Source organism: Populus nigra, chromosome 9, assembly GCF_951802175.1.
Source record: "Populus nigra chromosome 9, ddPopNigr1.1, whole genome shotgun sequence".
Taxonomy (NCBI): domain Eukaryota; kingdom Viridiplantae; phylum Streptophyta; class Magnoliopsida; order Malpighiales; family Salicaceae; genus Populus; species Populus nigra.
Genome location: NC_084860.1, coordinates 11,648,221 through 11,673,375, shown reverse-complemented (window position 1 = coordinate 11,673,375; position 25,155 = coordinate 11,648,221). Strand labels below are relative to the sequence as shown.

Genomic DNA, 25,155 nt, shown 5'->3' with positions numbered 1-25,155 from the left:
CGTTATTTTATTTTATTTTATTTTTATATTAAATATGGTCATTATTATTTTGATTTTTGTTTTTTTTTCTTTTTCTAATTGAATTTTATTTTCAATTTCATCCATCAACATTTAATTTCAAATTATTTTTATATTAAATTTAGTCATTGTTTTTCTTATTGCTATTGCTTTTGTTTTTTAATTTTTTTTAATTTTATTTTTTTCAATCTCATCCCTTATTATTTTATTGATTTAGAATTTTTTTGCGTTATATTTGAGGGTTTGCTTTCTATAGGGTTGGTCTTAGCCTCATGACTAGGGTCACGAGTTTCAATAGTTAATACATGTTGACTTTGGTATTTTTAAGTCTTTTTAATTTTATTTTTTTATTTTTTCTTTCAACATTTAATTTATTAGGAATTGGTTTTCATTTTTTTTTCTTTCTATAGGTTTATCCCAATCTTATGCCTAGAACCATTAATAGTGAGTTAACATGAGTTGATTTATATCATTTTTTTATTGCTTTTTTTTTTAGTTTTTTTTCAATTTCTCCTTTATTTGAAAATTAAACTTTATAATTTTATTTAGTTTGCTTTTAATAAGTAACGCAGTTTTTTTATGTTGTCAATTTTGTTTTGTTGCTTATTTATTGCTATTGTATTTTTTTTATTAGTATTATTTAAATTAAAAAAATTATTAAATTTAGTTGAGTTAATAACCTAAATCTCATATTATTAATTTTTTACATTTTTAAGAACACTTAACTCATCTTAATATTCTTTCTTTTACATTGAAAAATATTTGGGCTCGTCTGCGAAGTATCTTGGGCCAATAAGAAAGGCACAAATTCATGAAAAAATGATATGAAAGTAATGTGAGGGGCGAAGAATGGCTTTTAATAGTGTTTGAGATTACAGTAATAATTGTTTTTTATGTAATTTTTATTTAAAAATGTATTAAAATAATATATATTTATTTAAAAAAATATTATTTTTTATATCAGCATATCAAAACGATAAAATATTATAAAAAAATCAATTTAAAACAAAAAAAAATTATTTTTTTTAAAACAAACATGCAAGAAGGAATGAAAAAGCAGGAATCCTTGGAGTACTTTAAAAAATAAAAAAATAAAAATTAGCGGTAAAGTAAATTCAAAACAGAAAAAAAAAAAAAAAAGAGAATAGATTCCCTCCAAACCAGTGGACAAAAGCCTCTCTCTCTCTCTCTCTCTCTCTCTCTCTCTCTCTCTCTCTTGCCCGCCAAAGAAAAAAAAAAAGAAAAAAAAAGAAAAAAAAATCTCACCCTGACGGAATCATGTCTCCTCGTATATAAATCTTTCTTTTACCACTTAATTCCTATCAATCTCTTTCTCCATCAAAATCTCTCACTCTGAATTTGCAAGCAGCCATTACATATCGAAGGAATCTTCGATGAACTCAGAGCTCCATCGAAGCAGCTGATCATCGTCGTTCATGTACGCATATCCAGGTTCGGCTTCCTCTCAGTCTTCAATTAAGTATTTAATTATTTGTCTTTCTTCTTGGATTTTGGAAACTTAGCTTTATTTTTTTCCTTATGTGTTTGGCTGCTTTAATTAATTTCATGATCGAAAATCTTCAATGTTAATCAGACTACAGATTCAATCAAATACGCATGATATATTCCAATCTTACATATACCTTTTAGTTTGTCGTTTACGTATGTGCACAACACGATAAATACAAACATATTTAGCGCATGTTGAGTCCTTCTAGGCGTCGTCTATCAGTACTGATGGCTCATTTGCCTGTTGATTTTTTCAATTTCTAAATGATGCCATGTTCGTTGCTGTGAAAACTGAGCACCAATAACGGAAAGTGAAGTTTGAAAGTCACGTTTGTTTGGCTATTCTATGCTATTATGCGCGCGCGCGCGCACATCACATGCCTGTGATCTAGTCTCCAAAATTGACAAACAATAAGCCTTATCGTTGATGGTTTTGTGATCCAACAACAAATCTTCCTTCTTCTTCTTCTTCTCTTTTTTTACAGATATATCTTAACCTGTTTAAAAGTCCGGCAAACTCAATTGAACTGCAATGTCAAATAAAAACTTGGTTTCATATATAGTTTCCTCGTAGTATAATAGTAAATTCTCAATTAACGATAATGAAATTAATGTTATTAAATTTTAAGGTTGCTTCAAGTATTTATATAAATTAAAGCCAGTTTTATTAAAAGAATCCAAAAGTAAGTATTAAAATCCACCTAACCAAAAAAAAATCTAAATATAAGTAGAAAAAGATATTAAAATCCAAAAATAATTAAATAACAAAAATACCTTGTAGATGGAGTTCTGGACGTTCATCTATTCTGAAGACCCTTGAAAGAATATTAATTGTACCGTATCGCATTATGTTTATTGTCTAATGCTCAAATCCCGTGTCTCATTATTCTTCCCATTCCGGTCAGTGTCACGTACACATTATTATCTTTTGAATCATGCTTGTTATGTAGTATGTTAGTAATTATTTTTTAAAATAATTTTTTTAACATTAATATATTAAAATAATTAAAAAATATATGTAAAAAAAAATTAGGACTGGAAAGACAAAATGACTAGCCATGATCCCGAATGTTAGGTAGAGAGTTGGCGTTACTTGGCAGAGATTTGGCGTGACTTGGCACAGTGAGTCCCAATCACTGGAGGACATGGTGTGCTTGCAAATATCAAAAATAGAAAAAAGAAAGTGAGTAGTATCAGGTCAACCAGGAGTCCATTTCTGCTTGTAGTTGCAGTCATTCTAGATTACACCAAAGATTTCCCTGCGATCCATCCAAGTCCAATAGTGATCCATTGATTAAGAAGTTTATGAGGTTTTTTTTTTTTCAAAATAGAACAATAGAAATAATATAGTTTAAAAAGTCACGTAATTGCAAATAGTATCCGTGATTTCTTTAAAAATATTGAATTTTTGTAAAGCTATTCTAAATTTTAAAAATAAATAAATATTATTTATTATCTTTATCAAATAAAGATAATATATATTTATTTATTTATTTATTAAAGATAATAATTTAAAATATAAATTCTCAATTATAAAGATAACACATAATATTTAAAGGTTTTAATATTTTATTTTTAATTATAAAAAAATATTTATTATTAATAAATATTTTTTCATAAAAAAATAGATACACGTGATTTGATTAACAAAATTGCTGTGATTTTTTTCCTTCCAAAAAATTACATGCATTTATCTTTTTATTGAAAAAAAAATTATTAATAAACAATTATTTTTATAATTACCAAATACAATTTTAAAACCTATGAATTTAAAAATTGTAAATATTATATATTATATAAGATAATTAGAAATTTATATTTTAAAATATTATAATAGATAATATTATATTTTTTAAATAATTTTTTTAATATGTTATGTGTGATTTTATAAACTGTATTATTTTTTCAACTACTTTTTCAACTGTACTGTTTTTCAATATTTTATTTATACTGTGCTACTAAAACAAATCTCTAAATTTCTTAAAAGTTGCTCAGTGGATGCTCTGGCTTTTATGTTTCCAGACTTGACTGTTAAAAGTGCTCTGCTGCAGCTTTCCAGATTATATAACGGTCCTCAAATAATTAATTGGCATTAGGTAGTGCTCAATAAATGCATGAAACGGAAGAAATCAGAATTTCTTCGAAAAAACGTGAGTCTTCTTGGTTTCTAGCACATTAAGAAAATATATGATAAAATAAAACATTGCAAAAAATATCTAGAAAAATAGAATAGAGAGTCATGGATGATATTTGTTTGTGATTCATATTATCTACAACTCTTTTAAATTATAAAATTACTGGATACATGATTTAGTAGAGAGAAAAAAAAAAGCATACCAAAACTATAATAATGACATCATCATTATCATTGAAAAGATCCCAACAAGATGAATCCAACGACACCAAAAAAGATCATCAACAGTGACCAGAGTGGGACACACGAGCGGTCTAAAGACAAGTAAGCCTCGACACCTTTGAACGACTCGTGGAGCCTACTTCGTTCATTATTTGTAACCTTATTTGATATCGTTGGATTTGTTTCGTTAAGATCTTTTCAACAGTACTAGTAATATTATCATTAAAGTTTTGGTGTATCTTTGAAGTCTTTTTTTTTCTCTTTACATATTACAAAGAGAGAGATAGAACAAAGAAAAAATATATATATCAAAGACACATCAAAACTTCAATGATGACACTACTAGTATTGTTAGAAAGATTTTGACGAGACGAATCTAATGATACCAAAACAAGTCACAATCGATAAAGGTGTCGAAACTCACTTGTTTTTGAACTGCTCATGTGACTCACTCTGATTACCGATGGTGACTTTCCAACAATACTGATAGTGTCATTATTGGAGTTTTAGTATATCTTAATAGTTCTTTTTTTTCTTTTTTTTCTCTTTTCTCTCTCTCTTTATTGAATCATGCATCCAATAATTTTATATTTTGATTGAGTTTTATAGGATAATTAGGACTCATGAATCACATATATCATTTGTAATCTCTAAATTATATTATTTTTTAAAATATTTTTTGCACCAGGATTTTTTTTTTCCTATGCTAGAAACCAAAAGTACTAAAAAAATATGATACAAATGTTCATGATACATGAAAGTCTGCCTAAAGGGACTGTGCAAAGCGAATAAAGCCACCAGGTATTAGTGAAAATAGTTAGAAAAATTTACCTACCTTTGTCAACTTGACAATCATGCTGGTATATGGTTGTTCTATCTCGATTGATAAGATAATAGAGTTCTTAAATTGATAGTCTACCCGGTAATTTAGAAGGTATTTGAAATCAATTCTCAACAATAAAATTTAATCATAGTATTTAATTTTAATTTAATTAATAAATAAATTGAATTCGTATGTTTAGAAAAGATATATTTTATTTTATTTTATTTTCTATATAACCCTCATTACCTTCATTTTATTTCTTTAAAAATCTTTTAAAAAGGGTTAAATATGTATTTTGAAGTAATTAATTTTAATATTATATTTTTTCTTTTTGAAATTATAAATCAAAGTGGTTCACCTCTAATTTATTTTTATAGTATTTTTAGAGATTAAATTTCATTTGAAATTCAATTCTCAACATTTAAGATTACAAATATGAGATTTCATTAAAACACCTGAATTAAATTCAATTCATAGGTTTACAAACATGCTATTAAGAAATCAAATTATTAGACCTTTTTATTTGATAATAATATTACTGGTACTATTAGTAAAATCTCAACAAGATAAATTAAACAACATTAAAGAACGTCATTAATGATGATCGTAGTGTGCTATAGGAGTCGTTCTAGGCAAATAATTCTCAGCACATTTGAATGACTCGATATTTTTCCAACGATATTAGTGATATCATAATCAGAGTTTTAATGTATCTGTAATGTTATTTTCTTTTTTTCCTTGTTTTTTTTTATTGTAAATTGTGTTAATTTATTTTTAGAATTTAAATGAGTCCCATATAATATTTGTGACTCACGACTCAAGAGTCGCAGATATTATTTATAATTTTTTAAATTGTGTTATTTTTTAAAATATTTATAATGTGTTATTTTATTAATTTTTTTGAAAGTACTCAAAACCAAAAAAACTCAATTTATGTCCCACCTGATCATGAGCTCATATCACAAGTGACAATTCTTTAAAGAAGTTTTGGCAAAAACTCACGTCTCCAATTTATTGTTCAGCAAGCCTTTTCTGACCTTGAGATCTTTTTGTGTTTTTTACCGGTTGGTTGAGAACTGGGATTTTACGGTGAAATTTGAAAAATTGACTATTGAAAAGAGCAAGTTACAAATGAATGGCTTAGATCATCTCATCAGTTGATCATGAGGCCTTTGGCTTAGGGTATCTTTCCTAGCGGGACCCATATAAATCTTGAGTACCAAACCTCTTGCGTGTGTGAGAAATTCATGGCTTTGCTGCGAATTCCTGTCTAGGTGTTTGTTGGTCTTCACGGGCTCTTCTACTCGAGAATCCCAAGTATGTATCTGACAGCAGCAATGATACTAACGTCCACTTGCCTTTGTTTGGCAGAGAAAACACCAAGTTGCATGCGAGTATTTTTCTGTCACCAGCTGTTTTACCTTCTTCTATTCATTTATTATTTATTTTTGTATTGTATTTTAAAAATTCTTTTAAAAAAAATTTAAATTTTTTTATTTACTTCAAGTTTATATTTTTCTAATATTTTTTAAATTATTTTGATACATTAATATAAAAAATAATTTTTAAAAAATATTATTTTAATATATTTAAAAATAAAAAAAATTTAAAAAATATTTTAAAAAATAATCATAACAACACTTTTAAATACCCATAGCCACATGTTTGAAGGTTCTTTTTCGAGTACTTCAATTTCAAACGAGCGATGGGGAAGGATAATTCCTCGATCTATCAGGCCATAGACATATTAATTTAGAGATATTTCTGCTGTCGCTTCTCAGGACCGAAAAAGTTTTTTCCTCTGCATCAACATGCCAATGAAGAAGGTAAACGCTCCCAGAACAGATTAATATGGTATTATTTTCTGTTAACATGCTTTTTACAAACAGCATATTTCTTAGGATCCAAATTTCTATGCCCATGCATTTCTTTCTGGATTATCGATGTCATCTTGGATTGCATCCGCTTTACCTGTTCTTCTCATTCTCATGCGCAATTATTTTTGGCCAAGGCATTTGTTTGCCCTGGGCATGCTTAGAATATGCACCAGAGTCTGGTTTTCAAACATTATGTGCCGAGATTAGAATTCAGAGTAGGAGAAATTAAAGCTGTCGTTGCGTCTGTGCATTCACCATGCTTTAAAAAATCCAACTAATGAGGCCAATTAATGATGGAATAGACAAAGTTCTGATTGAGATTTCAATAGCTATATAGTGCGGTCCACTTAGCTTTCAGCTGATCAATCTTTTCTATTGCGTGAGCTTTTTTCCACTCTGTTGGATTGGAGGTGGATTTTTATTTTTAGTTTAATGCTTTAAAATGATTATATTTTTATAAAAAATCACCACACCTCCGAATCAAACATATATTTCAGCAGCCACAGCACATGGCATATGGCAGGATTTGATGTAAAGCTTCACATCGTGTTTATTTTAAAAAGAAATTGATTTTTATATTCAAAATAAAATTTTAAATGTTTTTTTATTTGTTTAACATATTTTTTAAAAATATAAAATATTATTTTAAGATATTTTTAAATAAAAAAATATTTTTAAAAAATAAACGATGGTAAACACTAACTGCGAATAATGGTGTTGGCATAGAAAGTAAACTGCCACTAATTTTAGTGATAGGGATAAACTCCACATCTATCAGTATACAATTATACATCAACCGTTTGGATGGTACATATGGTCTCTTTTTTTGTCAAGTCCATGGACATTTGGTCTCCTTTTAAGTTGTAAGAAAAGGATGATTTAAGAAATCCTGAATTTCCTAATTAATCTCAAATCTATTTTTTTATTTATTAATATTGTAATTGTTTGGCCTAAGTGTTTAATTATACAAGAGGTAGAGTCCTTAGTAATTTCCCCTTGCAAATCAATTGATTATCACACACATATTTTTCTAACACGAGATGCATGTTGGATTTGAGTTGAGAATGAATGCTCATGAGGAGATAAATTCAAAACCAAATATAAAAAAGGTTCTTTTATATTTTTAAGATGATAAAGAAGTTATTTCCAGAAAATATAAAAACCTCTCTATCTAAAGATTTTAACATTTAATGGGTTATATTCTCTATGATTTAACAATTGATTTTATGAGTTTTTGTGGTTTGATTTTATCCGGACGAGCTTTTATAAACTCTATTTATGAAATAACTTGTATTTACTCAACAATTTCTCCTACTAGAAATTATTAGGCATTCTTGTCTTCAATAGAGCGGGTGGCATGATGGCAAGTAGATTTCTACTCGTCATATCAGCTGGCTGCTAATAATTGCAGAATACTAGCCGATACACCATCGTTAGCCATTTCTCTGTGGGGATTGGACGAGAAATAAACTCCAACTAAAAATCTCGTCTCCTCCTTGTCCTTGTGCTTTCTGAAAAATGGTCACTGTCTAAAAAGCGCGGTTTTTCCTGTTATCCCCCGGAAATGTTTTTTCCCCCCTGTGTAGCTAAGTCTTGATTTTTTTTTTATTAACATGTATATTTAGATCAATTTACACTTAACTCAACTAAGTTTATAAATTTTAAAATTAATAACTATATAAATCTTCAATTATTCTAAAAAACCTCAAATTTAGACCTCAAAAAGTCATGATTTTTTAGCACTTCTAGTAGGTGGGGGCAGCTGGACACCACTCACTTAGCTAAGCACTTTTCAGAGCATGTATGTATCCTGTGGCTGGCCAGGACACCGTCATAGCCTTTTTATTGGGTCCATTATAAGTTCATGATTGTATCAATGCCTTGGTGGAAAACGATATTATTTCTAGCCATCAGTTGGCCGCTTACGTTTAATAATCTATTTCTACATGCAACCGCTTTAAGCTATTGGTGCGGTATGGTTACTTCTTCTGCTTCTCAACAGTTTAATAATCTTTTCGGATGTGGATCTGGGGGTTGAAGTTGACATCATTTTAATTAGAGAGGTGAAAATAGCAATTAAGTTTTTCAGGAGTTAAAAATTAAGTTTGTGCGTCCATCTTCTTCTTCAGAAGATTAGTCGTAGAATCTAAACTTAAAAATCACCACACCAATCTCTTAGATTTATAATTCTAGCCGTCAAAGTTTCAACATTTTGTAATAGAAATACATTAATCATGCATATAAAATAGTTGGAAATAAATCCTGCAATGAAACTCGCTTGGGTAAGCAGCAGGAAACTCGGAGGAATTTCCTCTCAACTACTGAATTAAAAAACGAATAGGAAATCTTTAAAGGGATTTGATTCATGGAATAGGAAATCAATTTTTTTATTTTTTTTAAAATAATATCATCTTGGTAAAAAAAATAAAAAATAAGACCGGCTTAAACCAATCCTGGAATCAAATCATAATTCCATGCATAAAACTTGCATTGTACTTGTGCTAGCTCCTTTATATATAGTAAAGTTTGTTCTTGTGTATTTCTCAATAAACAATAAATTATGGAGTTGTAAGTATGCTAGGAGATATTAATGCACCCATTTGCTTAATTGCTTTAACGCGAAGTCTGGAGACTTTTTCCTGAATTAAATAATATGATTACTTGTTCAGAGACGTTGGATTGAAGGGTTTCATTGGAGTGTTTAGTTGAATAAATAATTACGTTAATTTAATTGGATGATCTTCAAACAATAGTTTGATCTTTACATTAAAACTCTTGTTATTTTGGTTTTGGGTATCCAATTAGTTAATTTGTGTGTGTGGCACAATATAATTTGTGCAATTTTGAGTGAAAAAGAAAAAATGATGCCACCTCTGATTTTTTATGTAATAATAATAATAATTATTATTATTATTATTTTGTCCCACAAGTTTTTTTAAAAAAATTTATTACTTTTTACCATTGAACCTGCAATAAATTTGCTCTTACAATTTTCGAAAACGAGAATAATATAATAAATATCATCAATAATAAATCTACACATAATTTCTATATCTAAGGCAATATATAGAATTTTCTTGGTTGCTAATAATGCAAGAAATTACCAAAAATGTTGTTGCAAATAAATAGGCATTATAATTACAAACCCCAACAAATAGGCATATCAATTAATTACACCAAATGATAACTGAATATATATATCGAATTTTTCTTTCTTTTTTTAAAACTATTTTCTTAATCTTTAGCGTTGATTGTTTAAATAATGAATACTTATCCAATTCTTAGGTCAATATTACTCATTAATCTGTATCATCTTTATCTATAACAAAATATTTTACATTATTAATACTAAAATATTAGTTAATATCTACTGATGTAGAAGCTATAATATGTTACTTATCGTGGTAAATGCTATTTCCTTAAAAATCAGACCTCAAATTTTTAATTAATCACATACCTTTTGATGGTATAAAAGATTGTGTATCATTTAAAAAAAAAAAACACAATCCTTGCATGGCTTCTGAATCTTGATGCACGCTATAAAGCTTGCACGGGGATTTTGTGCTCCCTCTCGTTTTTCTTTCTCCCATCTCTCTCTCTCTCTCTCTCTCTCTCTCTCTCTCTCTCTACTTGAAACCCATCTTTATAAATTCAAATATAGTTTCACAATTGAGTAAAAAGATCAGTCTTTTTCACCGAATCCTTGTTTTTTTTTTTTTGTAACCCCCGAAAGTCTGGTGCCAACTGTCAAGCCAGTTCTTGTATTGCCTGCCTAGGTGCGTTCTTGATGTCGTTCTTGTTTGAGTTGTAATTCATGTTTTGTGTTTGGAATATCTTGGATTCTTTTTAACTTGCGTTTGTGTTTTTAAGCTCAACTTGATTTTCAAGTTGGAGGAAGTGTTTTGTAGTGTTTCTGTTCATGCAATGTATTTGCCTTTTCAACTGAGTGAAAATAAACAAAGAGAGCTCTGTTTTTGTGTGCTAAATTGAATTGCTTCTGTGGATCTTATGATTCTTCTTGTCCGCGCTTTGCTAATCTGTCAGTCTTGCTTTCATGAACTGGAAAAAAGGGTGGTGATGCTTTTTCGGATATTTGAGGTTTATTTTTTGAATGAGAAGGTTCAAATATTTGGGCTTAAATAGCTAGGATTTTTTTTGTAGACCCCATTTTTGTTGCTTCAGTGCTATTCTGTGGATCCCATTCTCTGTTTTATCTCTTTCTCGTTGCCCTTATGTCATTTTGTGTTTGTCTTGTTTGATGAATATGCAAAAGATGCTCATGCCATTTATTTCAGTCCGATAATTGGATTTTATACAGCCGTAGAAATGTGTTTCACTCTGTTTTTTTAAGATGTGACAATGATTTGATGTAGTTCTCTTAGTGTCTTACTTACTAGGACTGAGATTTTTGTGTGGCTTATAGGGATTACTGAGCACTTAATTTTCTTTCAAACAAAAATGTAGGAGATTCAATTGCTCTGAAAACACCATTATCCCATCAAATTGTTGATTGGAGGTTGGGTTACTAAAGTGAGCGTATGCCTGGAAACCAGTACAACGGTAACTCTACCCTTAACTCAGGTCGTGTCGGACGGCTCTTAAAGATAAGAGAGCAAAGGAGAAGTATCAGGTCTGCCTATTCAAATGAGGTAACTGATAACCATAGAGGAACTGAACCATGTGAACATGATTTGCGCACGCGAGAAGGTGACGGCTTAAACAATTCATTTATCGAACAATACTTGGAAGGTGCTATCGCAGACGGATATGAAAAGCTGGATGTCAGGCCTTTAAGGCAACGGCTGTTGGTGGTAGCTAATAGACTACCTGTATCTGCAGTTAGAAGAGGTGAAGACTCATGGTCTTTGGAGATAAGTGCTGGGGGCTTAGTCACTGCTCTTCTAGGTATGCAATTACATTGATTTTTGTTATAACCATTTGATGGAATGGAGAATAACAATACATGTAGTGGACCCCAAAGTAATTGAGACTAATAATACTCGAGTTGTGTTTGTCATTGAAATTATTCATTCTTACTGTTCAGGCTTCTGTATCTCCTCTGATTTGTTCTCTACTTAATTCTGTATTTTATCTTTGTTGCATTTTCTCATTCCTCTTGTGATCATGTACCTGATGTGTTTCGGACAACGTTACCCAAGGTGTAAAGGAGTTTGAGGCGAAATGGATTGGTTGGGCTGGAGTTAATGTGCCAGATGAAGTTGGCCAGAAGGCGCTTACTGAAGCTTTGGCTGAAAAGGTATAACTTTCTGTGCCTGAAACCTTTTGAACTTAACAAATCAAAAGTTTCTGATTCTCTCCTCTTCTTCAATTATTGCAGAGGTGTATTCCGGTATTCCTTGACGAAGAGATTGTTCATCAATATTATAATGGCTACTGCAACAATATATTGTGGCCCCTCTTTCATTACCTTGGGCTTCCACAAGAAGATCGACTTGCCACGACCAGAAGTTTCCAGTCTCAGTTTGCTGCATATAAGAAGGCAAACCAAATGTTTGCTGATGTGGTGAATCAGCACTATGAGGAGGGTGATGTTGTCTGGTGCCATGATTACCATTTGATGTACCTCCCAAAATGCCTTAAGGAATACAATAATAATATGAAAGTTGGTTGGTTTCTCCACACACCCTTTCCTTCTTCTGAAATCCATAGGACGCTGCCATCTCGATCAGACCTACTACGTTCTGTTCTTGCAGCCGATTTAGTTGGGTAAGTTTCACTTATGTAATGCAAGTCTCTTAAATCATATATAGCATTCCATTTTAGCTTGCTAGAATTGTTGATACGGTTAAACATTTACAAGGGAAAATGGCTGGATTTGTAAATTGTTTGAAATTCACTTAAACTAGAATGGTTCATTCATGCATCATTTCCATATTTTGCACCCTCCACCTGAGTTAGTATCTCTTGTGTTCACTGTACACGTAATTAATGTAAGGGACTTTATTTCTGTTCCTCTTCTGAACTCCCTTGTCTATTTAGAGACAAGAGCGAGTGAAACCTAATGATCCAATGAGATTCCTTGTTTTTTTTTTTTTTTTTGTGGCAGGCAAACAAAACTTTGAAGTGCATTTAGGCTTGAAATCATCAGATTGAACTTTATCTGAGTTTTGGTAGTTACAGTTAATGAGGGAAGCTAGAGGAAAATTAGTAATTTAGGAAAGGATTCCATAAATAACTGACTGCTCTGAACATTTTGATTTAGGGTCTTTAAATCTAGCATTATTGAATGAAATATGGAGTGGCTCTGTGTCCAGGGTTTGTATAGGTAGGAATCTAGAACTAGGGTTATCTTTAGTTTGACAATAAATCATTTGGTTTTAGAGGCCACTCTTGGTTGTTGAATATAACAGGAATTTTGCTTTCAAACTCACTAATATTTTTTTGATACTGCAAATTAATTTCATGGTAACATGAATAGGACCCCTTTTCCTTTTGGTTTTTTTTTTTTTTTTTTTTTTTTTGCTTCAGATGTAAGAGCATTCTTGCAGTATTTGCTAAGACCTGTTATTACTCACGACTTTACTTAACATGTTAATTTTTCCTCCAGGTTTCACACCTATGACTATGCAAGACATTTTGTTAGTGCTTGTACTCGTATTCTTGGGCTAGAGGGCACACCTGAAGGCGTTGAGGATCAAGGGAGGCTGACTCGAGTTGCTGCGGTATGTTTGAGTAGAATTATTCATTTGAATTCCCCTTGCCTTTTTTCACTGAGTCACTCCTTACTTTTTGGTGTTGCACCACTGCATGAGCAAATAAGGTTCTACTCCTGTTATACTAATCATGCTCTTTCATCTTCTTGTAATCAGTTTCCCATTGGGATAGACTCAGATCGGTTCATAAGAGCTCTTGAACTCCCTCAAGTCCAGGAACACATCAAAGAACTGAAGGAAAGATTTGCTGGCCGAAAGGTAGATCTGATCTTTACTTGATTAAGTTCTTGATTTTCTAAAATATGGTAGTTGAAACCTATAAGTTTTTCAATTATGAACCTGACATTTATTGCATGAGTATATGATTTGAAGCACTTGAAACATATGTAATAGGCATGAAATGGGATCTCTGATTTTTGTTGGCCATGGAAACTTGGAGAACCTCCAGTACCAGCTGCCAAATCATACATAATTTGAATTTCTGTTTTATTTCGTGTCAGTTGAATTTTGTTTCCCACGAACACTTAAACAGTCAGTTCTCATTACTAAAGTATTTGAGGGGAAAAAAAGAAGAAAAGAAGAAGATGGTCAGCTGTTTTTTACCCATATTTTTTAAAATGATTAACTAGCTCCAGGCTCCAGCACCAAGACTAGCATATTCTGAAATAAGCACTACTCCATAAGAACCTCATGGTCATTTGTTCTGATCTTTATAGAATTAAACCTTCATGTAATTATCTTACGTCTTTTAACTTTTAAGGTTTAGGTTATCTCACGCTGTCAACTTCACTGTCATCCGTTTTTTCTCACAAACCATGTCATTAGATTATATTCTACTATCTCATTCCTGTTATTATAATTAACAGGTAATGCTAGGTGTTGACCGCCTTGATATGATTAAAGGAATTCCACAGAAGATTCTTGCATTTGAAAAATTTCTCGAGGAGAATTCCGTCTGGCGTGATAAAGTTGTTCTACTGCAGATTGCCGTGCCAACAAGAACAGATGTTCCTGAGTGTATGATTTCTAACACCCTTGATACAGTTCCATATATGACATTAGTCATCATCATGTTTGGCATTTCAAACTAACTGTTCTATGGAATTTATGTCTTTAAGAGTTATGTTGTCCCATATGCCGAAACAATATATGCTACGAAAGAAAAGGTCTGGGAATCAAGTTGGATCTTCGCTCCTAAGCACTGGTTGTGTCCTATGTGTACAAAAATGTTCCAAATTGCACTGCTTATGTTACTATTTTTTCCTAAATGATAGAAGCTACATTTATATTTTTCTGGTTTTTTCTTTTTCAATTTTTCTCTATAGTGGAGGTCACTGTAAATTGAACCTAAGGTCTCTATGGAAATCCTCACCTCAGGCCTTACAACTAGAGTTAGCTCGAGCCTTCAGCTGGCACTCAAAAGGAAAATGAGGAATGTGAACATGAAAGCTGGATATCAACTCTTGAGCATGCCATCATACCACAATTACATGAGGTTATTGCCCATTGCGAGTTACGTGCAAAATATTGAGTTGGGGTCAATTGATTTAGCTACCCTAATAAATTGGACATATTAAATGCCATTTTAGGAATTATTTACTCACACGCCCTTATATTTTCGTATTTTTTTCTCATACAATCTTTTCTCACTTTTTGAAGGAAAATGTCAGAAAAATTAATTTTAAAAAAGTTAGAAAAAAATGAAAATTTCATTTTCAAAAATTAAAACAAAAACTTGAAAAGCCAAGGAAAATCCCAAAAAGATATATAAAAAAAGGGTTTTGCTTGATGCGGGTTTTCAAAATTTTCACTGTTTTCAATGTTGTTTTTTTTATATATATATATATATATATTTTTATGATTTAGTTCATTTTTATATTGGGATGTTCCAAGTTCTTAATTTCCTAGTTTTTTTAATTCCATTCTTTATTTTTCATTTCTTTTTTATTTTCTAGGTTTTCCTAGTTCTATTAACTTTTAAAATTAATTTATAATTTTTTTTATGTTTCTTTGTTTTTTTTTTTCTTTGGTTTGAGGGCATTATTTTTCAAAATTAGAAAAATGACATATGAGAGAAAACATTAATATACAAGGGACAGAGGAGAGTGAAAAAAATGCATGAGAGAATGCTCCCAAATATATATAATGGTAGATAGAGATACTATCTTTATTGAGTTGTTGATCTTAGGTGCTTATAGAAGTTAGTAACACCTACGAGATAACTCAAGATTTTCTAGTTTAGTAATAGTTTGTGTTTTATAGTAGTTTTTTTTACTCTTATCTCGTTATTATTCCCTTGATAAATTCATTGGTTACTTGCAAACTGGGTTTAGATTTCCTTAATTTCATTTCTTCTGATTTGTCATTCGAGGTGCATCGATTTTTTTGTCTTCTAGTGTATTTGTATCAGCAACGTTAGGCTTTATTGATTTTGATGTGCTTGTTGCTGTCACAGCCATGATAACAGATTATTGACTCTTAGCCTTGTGTAGCATTTTCAACTGTGGCTTTTGTGCCTTCTCGAAAAAGATAAATCAGTAAGTTTTTCTTGTTATATTCACAGATCAAAAACTTACAAGCCAAGTTCATGAAATTGTTGGACGCATTAATGGCAGATTTGGAACATTAACTGCTGTTCCAATACACCACCTGGTATGTTTTTGATTTTTCAACTCAATGTTGGTTTATAAATGAAAATTTTGAGATGCATTATAGATTGCTTGTTGGCTTGACAAATTATAATTTGAAAGGAGTAAATTTATCATTGGCTGTATGTTGATCTCATTTCTAGCTTCTTGCGATACTTTTAGAAATGAATCTCTGCTGGAAATTTACTTGTGTCTAAACCAAATACGTGAATAAAATACCTAGCCACCATAAACATTTTGCCTTATATTTGAATATAAAAATAAGAACTCTCATGCAGATCTCTGTTTCAGAAAAAAAAGGATGAGCCAAAGGGCGTTTGGCCTTCATATTGAAAGGAAAATCCTGGCATACGAAGCTATAGCCAAACATAATTGAATGTTTTTACATTCTATGTCCAACTGAAGTAGAAGCCATTGAGAAAACGTTTTGAGAAAACAAAAGAATTTTATGTGGGAGTAAACAGTTTTTGTGTGCGAAGTTTTTTTCAGGTCTCAACAAAACAATACAGTATGGGGGAAAAAAAAAGAAAAAGAAAAGAAACAGATAACAAGATGCCAGTTTTTGAGCTGGGTGGTTTATAAATAAGAGGAATCTGAAGACCCTGGCTAGGTTTCTGCTTGCCTGTGGGAGATTTTATTGTAGTATTAGAACTTCTTTAAAGATTTATACTCTGCTCCTGAAAAAATGCCTTGTTTTTCTGAGTCATCTTCTAATGATTTAATCTTGCATCTGGGGATCATTAATGGGAAATTCCTGAAGCAGTTTCTTTTGTGCTTGCAGGATCGCTCTCTCGACTTCCATGCCTTGTGTGCTTTATATGCAGTTACTGGTAATTTTTTCATCCTTTAACTTCGGTTTTCCTACTATCTTCATTTTTTTTGGAATTTTTTTTATAGTTTTTTCTATTTCTGCATAAGATTAACCTTATTGATATTTCTGCAACTGAAAACAATGGAGCAGCCAATATTAGTGGCTCTTATTACCAATTGTCAAATATGGTTTCACTAAAAGACTCTTAATCATGATGCCCTTATTTTAACCTTTCTAGACCTGTTTTTAAGAAAATCTTATCTCTAACTTAAGCTTTTACCCACAATTGACACGTATCTTATTAAATACAGCTGGCATGTAAGAGAAAAAAATTCCTGTTTTGGCATCTACTATGTGGCTAAGTGCATATGGGCAGCACACAAATGTGTTTTATTGAAATATTTTTGACCTATAGATTGATCATGTGCTATAATCTTCGGATTTGGATGTTTATTTCCCTGAATTTGGTTAAGTTTCTCTTCTGAATTTATTTAATTTTCCCCCATTTCCTTTACCAGTCATTTTAAAGTTTTTAATCCTTCTTACCATTTCCACAGTAAATCTTGCTATGTGGCAATGAAGTATCAAACAGAACAAATGCTCCATCATTTAGAAGCACTGCAGATTAATTATTAATGATAAATGTAATGATAACAACACCAATAATGACAAGGTAAAGATGGAAATGACAGCCAATACCAAAGTTCACATCCTTGCTGGTTATTCAGGCTGCAGCCTGCAGCCTATGTTTCAAACTCTTGCATCAGTTAGATGCTACCTTATTTATTGGACGGCAACAGAATCCTCATTTAAAATGGTTATTATCTGAAAAGCCACATAGCACACATTTGTATATAATGGAATGGATGTGCAAGTGGGAGCGCCAATATTTCCTGGATAGCTGCATTTATATAAGCAGGGTTGGGAGTGACTTCAAAAGCCAAATCATCAGAAAAGCTAAATAATAAGTTTAAACTTATGAAGTGGAATGCAACTAGAATATTATCAGTTTGAGACATCAATTTGTGTTTGTGCACTGTCTGCTTGTGTGTGTTTAGTAGCATATCCTTTGTACATTACATTCTACTTATCAAGAATTGTTACATAAATATTATCAAAACCCAAGACAATGACTACGACATGATGATACTAAAATTGACATCACTTTGGTTTTTGTTCCTGTAAACTGTTCCAAATGCATTTGCATCTCTTGGATGTTAGCTCATTATTAGGACAGATATGGAGTTTGTTCAAGATAATGTTCATCTGAACAGCCATGTCACACACACTCTTCTAAATGGAGTGGACACATACATTTATGCATGCACTCGCGCGCGTGCGCACATGTATTATATATTTTTATGAGCAAATCTTTTTGTAAGAAGTCCTTTTTGTTCACAAGTTATGTTATTTACACATTCATATTGTACTCTGCTCATCTTCACTATTTGAATATGTGCCTTTCCTTATGTATTAACTGCTCTAACTGGAAATGATATACTTCCAAGCAGGATTTTATGCTATTGTTTAATGTTTGAGTCTCATCTTCTTATTACTTGTGAAATGCCATTCTTCCAAGAATTAACTACGAAAGTATGCCATCTGTTCTAGGGTACCACATGGTGTCAGATTTACAGTCAATTCATGAAGTTAGAAGATTTGAAATCAGACAATGTATAAATATCAAAGTGTCAGTTGAGGTCTGGAAATGCTTAAATTTTAGACTTTGGGCAAACTTCAAGAACTAGAACTTTGTCTCAGAATGTTGACAGTGTTAATCACAGTGAAAATCCACAATGTTTTCTCCTAAAAGTGGAAATCTCACTGGTTTAATAGTATTGTTATTGGAAATGGAATGAACATACAAGAAACCTGATCTGTTTTGCAGATGATAATTTGTCATTCCCCATAATGTTTTTTCTCTCCCCTTGCAGATGTTGCTCTTGTAACTTCTTTAAGGGATGGAATGAATCTCGTCAGTTATGAGTTTGTAGCATGCCAAGATTCGAAGAAAGGTGTGCTCATTCTTAGTGAGGTAATTACAGATGAGTTGAAATGTGTGATGTCTGGATTTTATCTAAAATTTGTGATGTTGTTTATCTCTTGCAAGTGCGAAAACGTAGTTTTGTTAGTCTTCTTGTCGTTTTTATGTAACTATTGGTGTATCCTTTTAATGGATCTCTTTCTTTGTATTGCCTTAACGTTTTGGCTTGACATGGCTGGATCTGACACCTTCCATGATATTTGCTCACGTAGCAGCAAGCTGCAACTTTCATAAACATAATCACCAATTGCTTGGAAAATAAATTTAATGTTGAAGTTAGTGAACAAAAGTTTCTTTTTCTTCCGAATAACTAATGGAGGACATATATCAGTTTTCGAAATATATCACAATTTGTTTTTTACTTCCTGTGAAATAATTTGGTAAACAATGAGACTGGAATTCCCACAAACTTCAGAGGCAGAAGAATTGGTTTTTAAATTGTAGTATATGATTTTGACTTGTGCAGGATTCCATAGTGAAGCTCTATGATTTTGATCTCAGCAATACATGTGGAGTTATTTTATCTACTGATGACCAAATACAAGCTCCATGAACACCAAACCTTGATGCTGTGTTTTTCTGCATTGATTTAGAACGAAAATCAATCATATATTATAAATTGTCAATAGCTGTATATTTGAATAATTACTATCTGTATTTTATGGATTATATTCTCCCAGTCTTAAAAAGAGCAGGCTTTTTGTATTTTTGTAGTTTGCAGGTGCAGCCCAATCTCTAGGTGCTGGAGCAATCCTTGTGAATCCTTGGAACATCACTGAAGTTGCTGATTCAATACGCCAAGCTCTAACTATGTCCCCTGAAGAAAGAGAGAAGCGACATCGCCACAACTTTGTCCATGTGACAACCCACACTGCTCAAGAATGGGCTGAAACTTTTGTGAGGTACACTTGTAATAGCAGAAATTATCTTTGAGAAAAAGACCAAAAGTACTTTAGGTCTTAAAACCTTTTTGGACATCGGTAACTAGGTTGTTGATATTATTTTTCTATTGTAATTAGGGGGCTTATGAGTTCACAGCATGTAAGAAACCTGTTAAATGAAACCCCCTTGTGCTATCATAACCTTGTCCTAAAGAACTACCTTCTTTCTCTGATGCAATGCACCAGAGTACACACTTCTATTGTGTTTTTACGCACTTGAATTTGAGAAATTGTGTTTCATGATATTCGCTAATCTGGCTGCTTGCTTCACAGAGAAGGCTTCTTTTTTCATCTGCATAAGGTTTTGTGGGAGACCTTGCAGATTTATTCTTTAGCACCTATGAAGAAGGAGGATAGATTAAGTCTGCATAAGTGAAATTGATTTCAATATTATGGCCTTTAATCAGTTTTTTACTTTTGAATGCTGTTGGTGCATGCTAATAAATGACCATACCACGTGTATAGAGTGAAGTGTAGTTGGAAATAATTGATCAGTACCAATAACCTTTAAATAGTGATGAATAGACTCGTTAAGTATGTGAAAATGAAAATCTTCTGGTGTTTTTGTTTAGCAAATATTGTCAAGTATCATATTGCTAATAATCATAATTCAACTTGGAAATGTGCAGTACTGATGTATGAAAACTTTAATATTTAATGTGGCTATTTTGATATTTTTCAGTCTTTATGAAAACAAGAATAGAAATTTCCAGCTTTTCAACTTTCATTTTGTGGTGCTAAACTTTGATTTTTGAATATTTTCCATACAGTGAACTAGATGATACAGTTATCGAGGCACAACTAAGGACCAAGCAAGTGCCACCTGCACTTCCAGAAGAAGATGCAATTAGTCGTTATTTGCAGTCTACTAATCGATTGCTCATACTGGTATGCTGCTTTTTTTACATATATAATTACTGGTCTGCTCTTTTTAAGTTTGAAAAAAATCATTATGTCTCGGCTCAAAATAAGAAATCCTGTTACAAGTATATTTTAGATGCATGCCAGAATTTGTGCGACTTTGTTCTGTTAGGAATCTAGACAATCTATTTCTAGTGAAAGAATTTTATGTCCTTCATTTTAATTTTTTCTTTAGCCTGTTAATGGTATTCTGTGTCCCAGGTTGTAGAGGAGTATGCTGAGCCAACACTCACACACACACCAAACTAATGCAATTAAATAAAACATTAAATCACTCAAGGTTGAGCTGAAAATGAAAGTTTTAGATCTTGGAGAAAGCACCAATTTCTACCTCTATTCCATGCCTTAAAGCCTACTAGCACCGTTTTAAAAATTGCATCTGAATTATGTTGAGTGAAGCAGCCTTGCAGTGATGGATAAGGTCAAATTTCTCATCTATTTTACATGGTGATCATCATGGCATCACCCATTGCCTCAATAATCAATAAATTCGAAACAAAATGAATTCATGACATGAATATTTCTGCTATTTTTCTGAACAAAGCATAACCTTGGAACATATTAAATAGGAGTTACCTGTCATATTAAACATGTGCTTTTCTTCTTTCCAGCATGATATTGAAATCCTAAAGTGGATTTTGGGAAATTTTCATCATAGTTTAATATATGGTTTATGTACCTGATTTTAATTGTTTTAAAAATGTTTCTGTGCTTGCTTTCTGCCTTCATATGATTGGTGTGTACACTACAGGGATTCAATGCAACATTGACTGAGCCAGCGGACACTCCTGGGAGAAGAGCTGATCAAATTAAAGAAATGGAACTTAAATTGCACCCAGAGTTAAAAGAAGCATTGACAGCACTTTGCAGTGATCGAAAGACAACCATTGTTGTTCTCAGTGGGAGTGACCGAAAAACATTAGATGATGTATTTTCTCTATTTCACATTAATTTCCTATTTACCCTGTTATGAAAATGTCTTAACCAAGTGTTATCTCTTCCTCAGAACTTTGGGGAGTATGACATGTGGTTGGCAGCAGAACATGGAATGTTTTTGCGACTTACAAAGGGAGAATGGATGACAACAATGCCAGAACACTTAAATATGGAATGGGTTGACAGTGTGAAGGTGCCTCTGTTATAATAGTGTTCATTTTTAATTATCCCTTCTTGCCTATAGCCATATGACACATTTCACTTCTTTTCAGCATGTTTTTGAGTACTTCACAGAACGTACTCCCCGATCACATTTTGAACGCTGTGAAACATCACTTGTATGGAATTACAAGTATGCAGGTATGTGTCTTTTTGGAATTTGGACCAGCTAAATTTTGAAATTTATTTATCTCTGCTTGCTTCATTGTTGTTTTGTTCTGATATTACTATGATGGTAGATGTTGAATTTGGGAGGCTTCAAGCAAGGGATATGTTGCAACACCTCTGGACGGGCCCAATTTCAAATGCCTCTGTTGATGTGGTCCAAGGGAATCGATCAGTTGAGGTTCGAGCAGTTGGTGTTACAAAGGTAACGATATGATTGATATAGTTAAAATTATTGACGCCACTAAAATTTTTCATTGTTCTAGTACAATACTTGTTTGTTCTGTATATGACAGCTTTGTATTTATTCAGGGTGCTGCTATTGATCGTATACTGGGAGAGATTGTCCATAGTAAATCCATGACAACACCAATTGATTATGTCCTATGCATTGGCCATTTTCTGGGAAAGGTAATTTCATCAACTTTAATCTCTCTAGCAATATTAAGCAGAATCCTGGGAGACCAAAATCTCAATCTGATGTTGGTTTTCAAGACTTGGTCTATGTACTTGGATAAGTCGTGATCATGCTGGATTTATTTTACACATTGATTTAGCTTATAATAGGCTTATATTGTATCATAAATGGGAATTATTGTGCATTTTATTAAGTCGGAAAACTGAAATTATTAAATAACTAATGTGATAATCATGTTGCAAAAGTTTCTTTGTTGGCAGCTTTAAGAAACTTGCTTGAGTATTCAATATGAGAGCAATGACAATGCTTTCTAAATCATCTTTTTTTAAACCCTTCTTAGATTTACTTCCAAGATGTACGGAGTACCCTTTGCCCTTCAAATGGCTCATTAGCTCAAATGTCGAGCATTCATGTAAACCATTCTTATCTCCGTGTGCATATTTCTCAAATATGGTATTGGTCTTTGATAGGATGCACATAAACCTCAGATGTCAGATCTATCTGACCATCCTCTAGTCATGCTAATCCTGCAACAGCCTTGTTCACGGAACACCTTCTGGAATTTAGTTGACTATTACCTGTTTGCAAAACCCGTTCTCAATTCAGGCCTTAAGTAAAATTAACCGTCTCTGTCTCATCTACTGTTCGATGGAAAACGTGTCTATTGATTTGGTGTGCTTGCATTTTAATTGGTGGAATCTCATTATCATGTTCTTGATCATCAGGATGAAGATGTGTACACCTTCTTTGAGCCAGAGCTCCCATCTGATAGCTTAGCTGTTGCAAGAACTAAGCAAAATGATGGACTAAAATCGCCCATTGATAGACGACCTTCTATGAAGCTTCCAGCCATTAGAAGCGTGTCTAAATCATCTCAAGGTAAGGCACAGCGACCTTTACTAAATCCCGAGAAGAGAACAGCTAACCACGGCTGTGGGAGTGGGCGACGGCCATCAGCAGAAAAGATTTCATGGAACGTGCTTGATCTCAAGGGAGATAATTACTTCTCCTGTGCTGTCGGTCGAACTCGCACAAATGCTCGCTATCTACTTGGATCATCAGATGATGTCGTGTCCTTCCTCATGAAATTAGCCAATGCATCTACGTGAGACAAGTAGTGCTGAAGTCGAGAAATGTTTCTCTCCTGCAAATGGTAAAGCATCCACTCAGAGTTCAAGAACCAGGTGTGGTTCTTGAAGGCAGGAATGGTGAGGCAACAGAAACAGTCCTCTATAGGTTCGAATGTTGTAACATCAGTAGTTAGCCTCACATAAGCAAAGGCATGGTACCGAGAACCAAGAAAAAGATAAAAGATAAAAAAAAAAAACAAGAAGAAAAGAAAGAGCAGCAAGCCACCGCAGTGAGACGTTTGTTGAAAGATTTGAGGAAGAGAACTCTTGTAGCCTCAGCTTCTTCATTTCCCTTCTTTTGCTTCTATCGTTCCATATGTTTATTTTTGTCCCAGATTTTGGAATGAGTACTCGCAAAAGAGCAGCTATGTTAGTAAATGAAGCTTGTTTGCTTCTCCTGGCGTATGTACAATGTGTATAAGAGCTGTCTTACCCTTTAGTTTTATCCATTAAAGAAATACTGATATCCCTATGTAATGCTTGCGTGCTTTGGGTCCTGAAAACAGTGATACCGTCCTTCAGGGACCACGCAGACATTTAGCCTGTTAAAGTGGGCATGTTTTCGGGTGCCGATACGATGTGTAAAAACCAAGAGAACAATTGCACGACAAGTTAATATTTATGTGGCTTTTATACTTCGATTGCATAATGGAATTTTTTTATTTTTTATTTATTAATATTGATTTTTGAACTAGAATAGTTTGTGTATATTTCAATTAATTTTATAAATTTTAAAATTAACAATTATATAAATTTTTAATAACTTTAAAAAATTTCAACTTGTAATTATTAATGAATAAATATAAAACTTAGTTAATTTAACTATGTTTTGAATATTGTCCATGCAGAATGTGAGAATGATGTATTGCAATTTTCTTTTAATATAATTAAGATATATTACAACTAAATAAATAACATAACTCAAATGGCTGTACTTTTATTTATTTATTTTAGTTCTCAAGTTAATTTTAGATTTTGAGCAGAAGTGAGAAATCGGCCTAGTGAACGGTAACTAAATTATTATACGTGCATTTTTTATTGCATTAATTTTGCCAAATAAAGTTACATCGGGGCATGACAGAGGCTATAATTTATATAAAAATAATATCTTTATGTTTAAAGACCAAGACCAAGACCAAGCTGGCGAAGAAATATACGACGAAGCCAAACTAATGAAAACAATCATGTTTTATCCTGTTATTACATCAAACTGAAATTTTAATAAAATGTTCTAAAGGTCTTGTTACCTAAATTTCTAATAAAATTCTGGAACGTACCCATATTTGGCCTAGAAGTTTCTAACCAGGATTTTCTCTATTTTTCTTGTTATATATAGGATTTTATCAATTACAATTTTTTCTTGTATTTAAAAATCCTTGTAGTCTAATTTTTTTTATATCAGGTTATTGAATTACAAACTTTTCAAAAAATATCAAAGTTTTATTCTATTTCTCTATAGTTTCATGTTGCGACCTTAGGACTTGAAAACCTTAATTTTTATTGATAATATAGAACTAATTAGCAAGTTTGTGTGTAGTGTGTGTAACAAACATAATCAATCATATAAGTGAAATTTGCGTGGTTCAACAACTTAGACCCACTCTATGGATGAAATGATAAGAGAAATGCACTATAAAAAAGTAGAAAACTACAAGGTATTGCATA

At 32.1% G+C, this 25,155-nt stretch overlaps 1 protein-coding gene across 4 annotated transcripts; it reads left to right on the top strand.

Annotated features, from left to right (window-relative positions):
* Positions 1-1,323: 1,323 nt before the first annotated feature.
* Positions 1,324-24,125, top strand: LOC133703262 (alpha,alpha-trehalose-phosphate synthase [UDP-forming] 1). 4 transcript variants are annotated; one of them, XM_062127724.1, is made up of 18 exons: positions 1,324-1,470; positions 11,048-11,488; positions 11,743-11,840; positions 11,922-12,310; positions 13,152-13,266; positions 13,414-13,515; positions 14,124-14,274; positions 15,821-15,909; positions 16,687-16,735; positions 18,651-18,751; positions 19,475-19,662; positions 20,472-20,589; positions 21,374-21,550; positions 21,629-21,751; positions 21,831-21,918; positions 22,017-22,147; positions 22,255-22,353; positions 23,086-24,125. In XM_062127724.1, exons 2-18 carry the CDS (start codon positions 11,122-11,124, stop codon positions 23,467-23,469), a joined length of 2,769 nt encoding a protein of 922 aa, XP_061983708.1. In that variant the 5' UTR covers positions 1,324-1,470; positions 11,048-11,121; the 3' UTR covers positions 23,470-24,125. The 4 variants fall into 4 exon arrangements, with proteins under 4 accessions (XP_061983708.1, XP_061983706.1, XP_061983707.1 ...); XM_062127722.1 differs by lacking the exon at positions 1,324-1,470 and adding an exon at positions 6,394-6,532; XM_062127723.1 differs by lacking the exon at positions 1,324-1,470 and adding an exon at positions 10,190-10,359.
* The last annotated feature ends 1,030 nt before the right edge of the window (positions 24,126-25,155 follow it).

Bases quoted from the DNA above. Each gene is read 5' to 3' on its own strand.
- LOC133703262 (XM_062127724.1), top strand. From the start codon at position 11,122: ATGCCTGGAAACCAGTACAACGGTAACTCTACCCTTAACTCAGGTCGT. The intron at 11,841-11,921 runs GTATAACTTTCT...CAATTATTGCAG, and splicing joins CTGAAGCTTTGGCTGAAAAG to AGGTGTATTCCGGTATTCCT. The intron at 20,590-21,373 runs GTATGCTGCTTT...TGTACACTACAG, and splicing joins CTAATCGATTGCTCATACTG to GGATTCAATGCAACATTGAC.